General features: G+C 49.7%; 1 protein-coding gene across 2 annotated transcripts in view; it reads left to right on the forward strand.

The window, feature by feature from the left end:
- The window catches only part of gyg2 (glycogenin 2), a 102869-nt gene that overhangs the window by 52780 nt on the left and 37951 nt on the right, over positions 1–12138 (forward strand). For both annotated transcript variants that reach the window (XM_080197661.1, XM_080197662.1), the window contains one exon: positions 5825–5932. In XM_080197661.1, coding sequence (XP_080053787.1) covers positions 5825–5932 — 108 coding nt within the window. The remainder of the gene's footprint in view (positions 1–5824; positions 5933–12138) is intronic.

Genomic DNA, 12138 nt, shown 5'->3' on the forward strand with positions numbered 1-12138 from the left:
GAACACAACTTTAAAATTTTAATAACAATTTCTGATCACACTGGTAAAATTTAGTGGTGTTATTTTGCGCGTGACTCACTTGAGCTGCTTGTACGGAGGGAGGGCCAGAAAAATCAGGAAGAAACATGCACGCTGTGCTGTTTAGAACCACATAGAAACTATAAGCAGGAGGCTGCCACTCGGCCCGTCGAGCCTGTTCCCCCCCCCACGTCCGGGGTTTCTGTCGTTTTGCTGGTAACTATTATCTCTACTTCAAAATAACAACAGGTTATTTCATCCTTTAAAGAACAGGATATTCTGCTCCACTGACCATCTGTGGACTGCAGCAATTCAAGAAGGCAGTTCACCACCACCTTCTCAAGGGCAACAATGGGTGGGCAATAAATGCTGGCCAGCCCATGTCCCACGAATGAATTTAAAAAAAAAACCATCACTAAAAACTAGTGACACAGGTCAGAAATAGTTTTTTTTTAAAAATGCAGACCAAGCACTGGCATTTGTGTCGGGAGGGAAGGAATTGAAAAGCAGGGAAAGGCCGTATATTAGATTAGTTCTTTTATTAAGTGTCACAAGTAGGCTTACGTTAACACTGCAATGAAGTTAATGTGAAAATCCCCTAGTTGCCACACTCCGGTGCCTGTTGAGGTACACTGAGGGAGAATTTAGCATGGCCAATGTACCTGACCAGCACGTCTTTCAGACTGTGGGAGGAACCCCATGCAGACACTAGGGGAATGTGTAAACTCCACACAGTCAGTGACCCAAGCTGGATATTGAACCCAGGTCCCTGGCGCTGTGAGGCAGCAGTGCTGACCACTGTGCCACTGCATATTAAATTTTGGGAGGTTATGTGATGCCAGGTTATAGTCACATAATCCTTACAGAACAGAAGGATGCCATTCAGCCCATTGCGTCTCTGCTGATGGCCCCATCTCTGCAACCCCACATGTTCACCCTATTAATCTCCTTTATCTATGCGCTGCAGGACGCACTAAGGGGCAGTTTAGCACCTAACCTGCACGTTTTTGGACTGTGGGAAGAAACCAGATCACCCGAGGAAACTCACACTGACACGGGGAGAATGTGCAGACTCCGTACAGTAACTCAAGCCAGGAATCAAGCCCAGGTCCCTGGCACTGTGAGGCAGCAGTGCTAACCACTGTGCCAGCCTAAAAGTCCAACAGGTTTATTTGCAATGGCTAGCTTTCAGAGCGCCACGCCTTTTATCAGGTGAAGTTACCTGTCGGACTACAACCTGGTGTTGTCACCTGTCATCTTGTCCACCCCAATCCAACATCGACATCTCCACATCACGTATATTAAATTTGTATTCAAACTCAATTGGGATACTGAGCAGAGCGCTGGTCTCTATATTATGGAAATAACAGATATATTTTATTTGATTATTCAATACAAATGCTCTCGGGGTGAGTTTTTGGGGGGAGGGAGATGGGGAGCGAGGTGTTGCTTGGCTTGCTTTAAACAAAATCTCCCTTTTTTGTGATCTGTTTGCAAGTTAACTTGCTGCCGAGGTGTCTCAGCGCAGACAGTTTGATGGATACATTGGGAATGGGAGGGGCCAACTCTGGAGGACCAGCCCCTCACCCACTCCTCCGGAGGACCAGCCCCCCACCCACTCCTCCGGAGGACCAGCCCCTCCACCCACTCCTCCGGAGGACCAGCCCCTCCACCCACTCCTCCGGAGGACCAGCCCCCCACCCACTCCTCCGGAGGACCAGCCCCCCACCCACTCCTCCGGAGGACCAGCCCCCCACCCACTCCTCCGGAGGACCAGCCCCTCACCCACTCCTCCGGAGGACCAGCCCCCCCTCACCCACTCCTCCGGAGGACCAGCCCCTCCACCCACTCCTCCGGAGGACCAGCCCCTCCCCCACTCCTCCAGAGGACCAGCCCCTCCTCCCACTCCTCCGGAGGACCAGCCCCTCCTCCCACTCCTCCGGAGGACCAGCCCCTCCCCCACTCCTCCTCCTCCTGTGCCAAAGAGCGGAGGCCGGGAGGAGTTGGTGGAAAACCGCAGCCCGCGATTGTGGAGTTTCGTCTCTCCCTCTTTTCCGCTCCCCGTCCCCCCCCACCCCCGCTACCCAGTGTCAGTTACACCGTCTGCCGCGTACCCCAAGACGTCAACAAGGTAAAGCCGTCTGCCGGCGGGGGCGGGGGGGGGGGGCCCCCCGCTGTAAGGCCGGCTATAAAACCAGGGTGCTGGGGGAGGGGAGGTTTAATTTCGATTTACCCGGCGGTTACGAGACCGCACGGGGTCTCCCTGAGTGGAATGGGGGGGGGGGGACGGGGGATGGAGGTTCGCTGCGGGTACCCGTAACCAACGCCAGGGCGGAATGGTCCCGTTCTGCCCGTTACCAGAATCGCGGCAGGTGGGATAGAAAACTTGGCAAAGGTCCGTCGATCTCGGGTGAGAATTTAGGGCCCGGGGGGCTGTGCTTGGCCGAAAAATCCCGCCCCCTAAAGTTCAGGGCAGCGTGGGCCGCGTTTGTACAGAGGGAACGTAAGAACATAAGAAATAGGAGCAGGAGTAGGCCATCTAGCCCTTCGAGCCTGCCCCGCCATTCAATAAGATCATGGCTGATCTGTCGTGGCTCAGTTCCACATTCCCGCCCTCTCCCCATAACCCTTAATCCCCTCTCTTATCAAAAACCCATCAACCCGCGTCTTAAAAATATTTAGCGAGGCAGCCTCCACCACTTCAACGGGCAGAGAATTCCAGAGATTCACCACCCTTTGAGTGAAGAAGTTCCTCCTCAACTCCGTTCTAAACCGCCCCCCTTTTATCTTGAGGCTGTGCCCCCTAGTCCTATTGTCCTTTTTGAGCGGGAAGAGTCTCTCCACCTCTATCCTATCCATCCCATTCATCATCTTATACGTCTCAATGAGATCTCCCCTCATTCTTCTAAACTCTAACGAGTACAAGCCTAATTTATTCAGCCTCTCCTCATGGCTCAACCCCCTCAACTCCGGCATCAGCCTAGTAAACCTCCTCTGCACTCCCTCCAAGGCCAAAATATCCTTGCGTAAGTACGGCGCCCAAAACTGCACACAGTACTCCAGCTGCGGCCTCACCAATGCCCTATACAGCCGCAGCAAGACCTCCCTGCTTTTAAGATGAGGCCCAAAGATATGTAGGTGAGATGGATTGGCCGTGGTAAATACGCAGGGTTACGGGGATGGGGCTGGGATAGGGCTAAGGTAAGATGCTCTATCGGAAAGTCAGTGCAAACTCGATGGGCTGAATGGCCGCCTTCTCCGCTGTGGGGATTCTCTGAAGAACAGGGTCAAGTTTTCCCAGGACTTTACTTCAAAGGCTGCCACGTCTGTAAGGTTTCCCAGTTCCAGCAAATGGTCACCAGCCAGAATTTGCAATCGTATAATCGCTACAGTGCAAGAGAGGACATTCGGCCCATCATGTTTGTACTGACCCTCTGAGTAAGTATCTTACCAAGGTATGTATCATGCCCAGGCCCTCTTCTCCCACTCCTCCTCCATGTCTATAACCCCTCACATTTACCATGGCTAACCCTAGCACTTTTTTTAAAGTTTATTTCTTAGTGTCACAGGCAGGCTGACATTAACACTGCATTGAAGTCACTGTGAAAATTCCCTAGTCACCACACTCCGGCACCTGTTCGGGTACACTGAGAGAGCACGGCCAATGCATTTCTTTTGGACTGTGGGAGGAAACCCACGCAGACATGGGGAGAATGTGCAAACTCCACACAAACAGTGACCCGAGCCAGGAATTGAACCTGGGTCCCTGGTGCTGTGAGGCAGCAGTGCTAACCCTTGTCCCACTTTACACATCTATGGACACTAAAGGACAGTATAGCACGGCCAATCCACTTAACCCATGCATCTTTGGACTGTGGGAGGAAACTGGAGCACCAGCAGGAAACCCACGCCGACACGGGGGAGAGTTTGCAGACTCCGCTCAGACAGTGACCTGAGGCCGGGACTGAACCTGGGTGGGCCCCTGGCGCTGTGAGTGAGGCAGCAGTGCTGACCACCCTGCCGCACCTTGGCCCAGACTGTCCGGTCAGTAGCAATGCTGAGGATCTCGCCACTGACTGCGGAGGTAACTGCATCCCTGGAGCTGGGCCTGGTGCAGTGAGTGAGTGTGTGTGAGGCGGCAGTGCAGACACCCCTCCCCCCACCCCCCTCCACTTTCTTACAACGTCAACTGCCTGATTCAGGCAAGTGTTGAAAGATCTTGGAGAATTTCTGGTGGGTGAGTCAGTCAGTCGGTTCGTGATTGAGCTTTGGTTTCATGGTTAAGTTTCGTTTGGGATTTGCTTTTTGTTTCGGGCAGTATCCCTTTAAGGGGCTGCCCCTGTTTAATTGGTCCATCCGTTTATTTTGATTCCGTTTAATTGATTATTTGATTTATTCAAAATAGGAGTAAGTGGGTGAGTGAGGGGAGAGTGAATGGGTGGAGCTGGGTAGACCACAGAGGGTGGGGGTGTGGTGGGTAGCAGTGGTCTTGTATTCAGGGCAGAAGGGAGTAAGTGGATCCCGCAATCCCGGTGGTGCAGAAGGAGGCCATTCAGCCCATCACGTCTACACCAGCAATAATCCCACTCGTGTCCTATCCCTGCATCCCCATGTATTTACCCTAGTTAGTCCCGCTAACGCTAGGGGACAATTTAGCATGGCCAATCCACCTAACCTGCTCGTCTTTGGACAGCGGTGAACAATCAGGTTGGGCAGAGTCTGCCTGATGTGGGGACACCAGGCCGACAGGTCCGTGGACGGGGGGGTGAAGGGAATGGGCAGTCAAGGAGAGGTTGGGTAGTCATAAAAGATGGGGGGGGAGCTATGCAGTGTCAGCCAGATAAGAGTGCTGTGAGGGGGCTGGGAAGCTACTTCAGGGTGGGGGGAGAATCCAAAGAGAAGTCAGGTATTTGGTGATGGCTCAGGCTGGCAGAGTGTGTGTGTGTGTGTGTGTGTGTGTGTGTGTGTGTGTGTGTGTGTGTTGGCAGTCGGATTGATGTTGGAGGGGTGCAAAATCGGAGTGTTGGCCCAAATTGGTGTGGAGTGAGGGGGGTGGTCGTGGGAGAAGTGGGCAGTCGGGTCAGGGAGTTTGGATCGTTGAGTCCAGGGCATCAGATGGTCAGCACGAGGCTGTGATTTGGGAGTGGTTGAAATGGTGTGTTGTGTATTGCGGTTAAACACTGAGCCACACCAGTAAACAAACAGTGGGACAATACTGAGGTAAGTATACAGTAAGGATTGTGTATCTAGCGCAAGTTCTCCAGCATGTCTCCGTGGTGAAGACATTTCTGTAGTGTCCTCGGCAGCACAAATCAGCCCAGCTTCAGCTCCGGGATGGCACGGTGGCACATTGGTTTGCACTGCTGTCTCACAGTGCCAGGGACTTGGGTTCAATTCCAGCCTTAGGTCACTGTCTGTGTAGAGAGTGCACGTTCTTCCCCGTATCTGCGTGGGTTTCCTCCGGGTGCTCCGCTTTCCTCCCACAGTCTGAAAGACGTGCTGGCCATGCTAAATTCTCCCTCCATGTACCCGAACAGGTGCCAGAGTGTGGCGACAAGGGGATTTTCACAGTAACTTCATTAATGTAAGCCTACTTGTGACACTAATAAAATTAACTTAAAACTTTCGATAGGCCCTAAAATGCATCAGTGATGGATGTTTCTTATCTTCTTATCAGTGGAGGTTCTTACCTTCCACTCTCAAGGGGAGCAGGCGCTGGGAGCGAACTGCTGTAAATATCTTTGTCCCCTTTTCTTTCTCTTTGCAAACTGAAGCATTGACTGATTTTTCTTCTGTCTCTGTGCAGCAAAAAGCAGGATATTTCCAGGCCAGCATGAGGCACCAGGAAGAAACTGCTATGCATGTGAAGCCCGACAAGAGCTTGGAGCCAGAGGCCGCTCCCCCGAGCGTTGAAGTAAGCACGTTTATTCATTTTGTTTCCCTTCCCATTCAGTGAATGAGCTTTACAGGAAAATCAACCAGGCGTGACTCTGTGCGGAGGGTGTGTGATGATGGAGGAACGGTGGTGAAAGAATGAGAGAGGGAAGTTGATGACGGTTAAGACTTTCTTTATGGTCATCTTTCCCCATGATGTGGAGATGCCGGCGTTGGACTGGGGTGGGGTGTCTCTCAACACCAGGTTAAAGTCCAGCAGGTTTATTATTCGGTCCGCCTTGTTGACCAACAGGGGGCACACACGCGGTGGGTCGTGCGAGGGCTGCTGTTGGATGTTGCTTCGAGAGTGGCCTAGTGCTTCACGTCGTTAGTGTAAGCTTAAACTGGACCATTTGACGGGCAACACGACAGCTCAGTGACTATCACTGTTTGCTGTGCGGATACGTGGATTTGGGCCGGTGTCTGCGGGAGTTTGCACATTCTCCCCGTGATTGCGTGGGTTTTCTCCGGGTGCTCCGGTTTCCTCCCACATCCCAAAAATGTGCTCTTAGGCTGATTGGTGTAACAAATTGTCCCTAAGTTAGTATCCCCTCAATCTTCCCCAATAGGTGTGGACAAAGGTCATGGGTAGAGGAGGGCACTCGTAATTTTAAAATGGCGGCGCGGGCTCGTTGGGCCGAAGGGCCTGGTTCCCATGCTGTGTTGTTCTTTGTTCTATTTGGTAGCGCAAGTCACTAGCTTTCAGGGCTTGACGAAGAAGCAGCGCGCTGAAGGCTTGTGGCTTGTGCTACCAAATAAACCTGTCGGACTTTAACCTGGTGTTGTGAGACTTCTCACTCTTCTTTCCCCATGTAGGCGCTGTGAAAGTAAAACTGGCCCTTTGTGAAAAATAACATGTTTTCTTCATTGCCATTCTGATGGAAAGCACTGACGGCCCCCGATTAATTTATTTAACAAGGTTTGAGAGGCCACAGGTTGAGGTTGAGTGAGTTTATTCAGCCAGTTGGACGAGGGGAGTATGAATCGAGGCCCTGATGGGGAACACTCGGCTTTGGGTTTACCTCATGCCACAGTGAGAAACGGGGTCAATCAGTTGACGTGTCCCCTTTACCATGGGGAGACATGTTGCCATGAGGATAGGATTGGCTCGCTCTGATATTTGTTGCCCCCCTGCCCCTGTATTCAGGCAGCATGTTAACACGCACCACCTCTGCTTAGGGACACACGTTGACCACCTGTTGAGATGCTGGGGTATCCTGGCACTGTGGCCTTGCCCTTTCCTTGAGCCCCGACACACCTCCAATCCTCCATTGACCACTCCGTCCCTGACGACCATGTTTTCAATTGCTTAGGCCCTGAACTCTGGAAATCCCCCCCCAAAAAATCCCTTCCACCTCGCTCTGTTCTCTTTTTAAAATGCTCCTTCAACTGTACCTCCTTGACCAAGCTTTTGGTTGTCTACCGTAACATCGTCACATGGCCCGTTGTAGAGATCTTCGTTTGAAGTACCTTTTTTTGAGATGCTTTGTTATGAGAGAGGTGCTATATAAATGCAGTTTGTTGCTGTTGTTTGCTCTGGTGTTGGGGTGAGGGGCCGGTGGGGGGGGGAGGAGGAGGAGGAATGTTCTTCTTTTATTTCAGAAAGTGAAATAATGAATCAAACGTCCACCTAAAAAGCTTCAAGAGAAACTCGGATGTGTTTTCAGGGGAGTGTAGGGTTAGGGATCTGGTGAGACATTGATCAGGTGGGATTTGTTTGGGTATAGATTTATTCTGATCTTAAGACATTTTGAGGTAAAGTTAACAAGCCTTCTGAGTATCGTTTTAAAGTTGTAATAAAGAAAGCCATTAGCTTATGAATCAATATTTGTCTTCAACTATTGCTGGTTTTTTTGTTTATATCCAATTTAATCCAATCAAAGTCCAATTCTCAGCAAGTGAGAGACATTCCAGATCCAAGCTGACAAGACAGGCTCACCGCTGCCTGTCTTGGGCTTGATCTACAAGATCCAAGGTGATTGGAGCAGGCATTGCACCTTCAACCAAGGCTTGATCTCATTTGCACCTTGGCCAAAAGGCCTAGCTTTTAAAAAAAAATTGCTTCAAATGAAGCCTCGGTGTAACCGCATTGACTTCAACCAAGTGCAGGATGCCAAAACTACACTTGATCTTGGCCAAAAGGCCGAGAAGGAACAGTTTTCAACTCTTGCTGTTCTTTTAAGAAAGGTTACTCGTGAATGTTTGCTATGGAGTAGTTTTGAACGTCCGTGGGAGGAAGCTGAGTTCTGTTCTCTTCCACATTAGTCTCGGCGATGAAACCACTCCAAAGCTTAGACAAGCACCCAACTCTGTTGCTCGGGTCAGCAGTTTGCCTGAGGGGCTTCAGTTGTGCCCCTGCCTTTGGTAGAATGTGGATAAGCATCAGCTGGCATTCAGAGTTCCGAGCAGAGCACTGGGCACCTCTTTGAAACCTAAACAACACAGTGTCTCTCGGTGACAAATTGACAGCAGAACCAAATGTTCCCCCAGTATTCGGTTTTGCACTAAATACACCCAATCCTGATAAATATTTCGGAAAATAGTTAGGATGGGCAATACAATGTTAACTTTCATTGCAGGGAGGATGGGGTATAGAATTAGGATAACTTAAAGCAAAATACTGCGGATGCTGGAATCTGAAACAAAAGCAGAAAGTGCTGGAAAATCTCACCATCTCTGGGTAGGGAATAGAGCAAGTGTTTTGAGTCTGGGTGACCCCTCATTGACACCCAGAAATACACCTGAATCTGGGGTGCTGTCCTCAGAGTGTTGTTCCGCTGGACTGTAACACAAGCAGATCAGCTCTTAAGTAGAAATGATGTGGTGATGCCAGTGCTGGATTGGGTTGGGCACAGTAAGTAGTCTCACCACACCAGGTAAAGTCCAACAGGTTTATTTGGAATCACGAGCTTTCGGAGCGCCGCTCACCTGATGGAGACCGCTCCAAAAGCTCGTGATTCACCAACTTTCACAGATGCACCATAGAAAGCATCCTTTCTGGTTGTATCACAGCTTGGTATGGCTCCTGCTCTGCACAAGACTGCAAGAACTACAAAATGTCATGAGTGTAGCCCAATCCATCACGCACACCAGCCTCCCATCCGCTGACTCTGCCCACACTTCCCGCTGCCTCAGCAAAACAGCCAGCATTATTAAGGACCCCACGCACTTGGACATTCTCTCTTCCACCTCCTTGCATCTGGAAAAAGATACAAAAGCCTGAGGTCACGTACCAACCGACTCAAGAACAGCGTCTTCCCTGCTGCTGTCAGACTTTTGAATGGACTTACCTTGCATTAAGTTGATCTTTCTCTGCACCCTAGCTATGACTGGGGCACGGTAGCACAGTGGTTAGCACTGCTGCTTCACAGCTCCAGGGACCTGGGTTCGATTCCCAGCTCAGGTCACTGTCTGTGTGGAGTTTGCGCATTCTCCTCGTGTCTGCGTGGGTTTCCTCCGGGTGCTCCAGTTTCCTCCCACGGTCCAAAGATGTGCGGATTAGGTTGATTGGCCGTGCTAGATTGCCCTTTAGTGTCCTGAGATGCATAGTAGGTTAGAGGGATTAGTGGGTAAAATAGTGGGGTGAGGTCTGGGTGGGATTGTGATTGGTGCAGACTCGATGGTCCAGATGGCCTGTTTCTATAGACTGTAACACTCTCTCATTTCCTTCTCTACGAACGGTATGCTGTGTCTATATAGGGTGCAAGGAACAATACTTTTCACTGTAAATACATGCGACAATAATAAATCAAATCAACCTGTTGGACTTGTGAGACTTCTTCCTTAAGTAGAAAGACAGATCTTGTCTCTGTATATTGGGTCTAAAATGTGTAGAAGCACACAGCTGCAAAGTTGAACGTTTGCTGTGCTCCAGGCTGCAGTTGCTGGATTCTGAAGTCATTTTTGCTTCTTTTCCTGCAGGAAATTTTTTTGTAGCCAGAACAGAATTTGTATTGCAAGGGTTCCCTCTGCTGGAGTAATTTATCAGGCAGTAGGAATTATTCCCCATGCACTTCCCTCGTAACTGGAACTTTGTGGAAACTTGTCGTAACTTTATTTTCCTATTTGCCGGTCGGGAAGCTGAACATTAAGTTGATTTGCGCTGAAACAAGGTTTATTTCTTGAAGTGCCCATTCAGTTTCTTCTTAAAATCATTGACTCTGCTTCCATTACCCTGGTCTTGTGGGTGGACTCCCAGTAGCTGCTCACTGCTAATATAAAAATCTTCCTCAGGGGGCAATGGATAACTGGGAACACCACCGTTTGGAACACTCTAATTTGGAAATATATCGCCATTCCTTCACTATCACTGGGTCAAAATCCTGGAACTCCCTCCCTAATAGAGTCATAGGAGTTTGCAGCATGAAAACGGACCCTTTGGCCCAACTTGTCCATGCCACCCCACCTTTTTAAACCACTAAGTCCCAATTGCCCGTGTTTGGCCCATGTCCCTTAATACCCATTGTAACTGTCTAAATGCTTTTTAAAAGCAAGATTGTACCTGGATCCACTACTACCTCTGGCAGTTTGTTCCAGACATTCACCACCCTCTATGTTGGAAAAAATTGTCCCTCTGGACACTTTTGTATCTCTTCCCTCTCACCTTTAAACCAAGTCCTCTAGATTTAGTCTCCCAGCAACTGCAGCCTGAAGCACAGCAAATGTTTAGGCACTATTTTAGCACCGTGGGTGTGCCTACACCACATGACAACTCACCACCACCTTCTGAAATGCAATTAGGGATTGGCGGTAAATGCTGGCCTAGCCAGCGATGCCCACGTCCCATAAAATAAATTCTCCTGCATCTCTTGCCTAAAACCTCACATCTGTGTTACTTGGTGCTTATACCATCAGTTAATAGGAACAGGGAATCCTACTCTATCAAATCTTCCCTCAATCTCCTTTGCTCCTACTTTATTAGTGTCACAAGGAGGCTTACATTAACACGACAACAAAGTTATTATGAAAATCTCCCCGTCGCCACACTCTGGTGCCTGTTCGGGTACACTGAGGGAGAATTTAGCATGGCCAATGCACCTAACCAGCATGTCTTTCAGACTGTGGGAGGAAACCGGAGCACCCAGGGGAGAGCCACGCAGACACAGGGACAACATGCAAACTCTATACGGTCAGTGACCGTAGCTGGGAATCGAACACGGGTCTCTGATGCTGTGAGGCAGCAGTGCTAACTACTGTGCCACCCATGTGGTACATCCAAGGAGAACAATCCTAGCTTCTCTAGCCTGTAATCTTGCTACTGACATCCCTCATCCCCAGATCCATTCTGGTAAATCTCCTTTTAACACTGTCTCTCAAGGACTTGCATCTTTTCTAAAGTATGGCGACCAGATCATGGTTTTATAAAGGTTCAATGTTATTTTCCCTGCTTATGTACTCGATGCCTCGACTTACGAACTGAAAAATCCCATTTGTTTTGCTAACTGCGCTTCATAGAAACATAGGAGATAGGAGCAGGAGGAGGCCATTTGGCCCTTCGAGCCTGCTCCACCATTCATCATGATTCATAGCTGATCATCTAACCCAATGGCCTAATTCTGCTTTCTCCCCGTAACCTTTGATCCCATTCACCCCAACTGCTATATCCAGCTGCTTCTTGAATACATTTGATGTTTTGGCATCAACTACTTCCTGTGGTAATGAACTCCACAGGCTCACCGCTTTTTGGGTGAAGAAATGTCTCCTCATCTCCATCCTACATGGTCTAGCCCAAATCCTCAGACTGTGACCCCTGGTTCTGGCCACCCCACCATCAGGAACATCCTCTCAATCCCCTCCTGCTGCCTTCAAGGATCAATGTACGTGCACCCTCTGCCCCTGTACAGCCTCTGGAACAGCATTTAAATCTGTATAGGTTCTCCCTACCCCTTCTGCCAAAAGACATCACCTCACACTTCTCTGTATTAAATTCTATCTGCCCGTTCTGGCTAGCTTATCGATGTCCTGTTACCCTCGATCCTGTACATCCTCTTCGTTTGCCACTCCCAAGTCTGCAATCATTGGAAAATATTGAAACGCAGCCTTGGGGGATGGAACAGGACTGGACCCAGCCTGAAAAGTAGCCATTATCCACAACTTGCTGCCTCCTGACCTTAAGCCAATTATTTTATCCAGATTGACACCGAGTTGGAATTTTAATTGAGGAAGATCAGAGCTCTGAAGAATTTT

Source organism: Carcharhinus amblyrhynchos, chromosome 10 (genome assembly GCF_965287045.1).
Source record: "Carcharhinus amblyrhynchos chromosome 10, sCarAmb.v2.hapA, whole genome shotgun sequence".
In the NCBI taxonomy this organism is placed as follows: domain Eukaryota; kingdom Metazoa; phylum Chordata; class Chondrichthyes; order Carcharhiniformes; family Carcharhinidae; genus Carcharhinus; species Carcharhinus amblyrhynchos.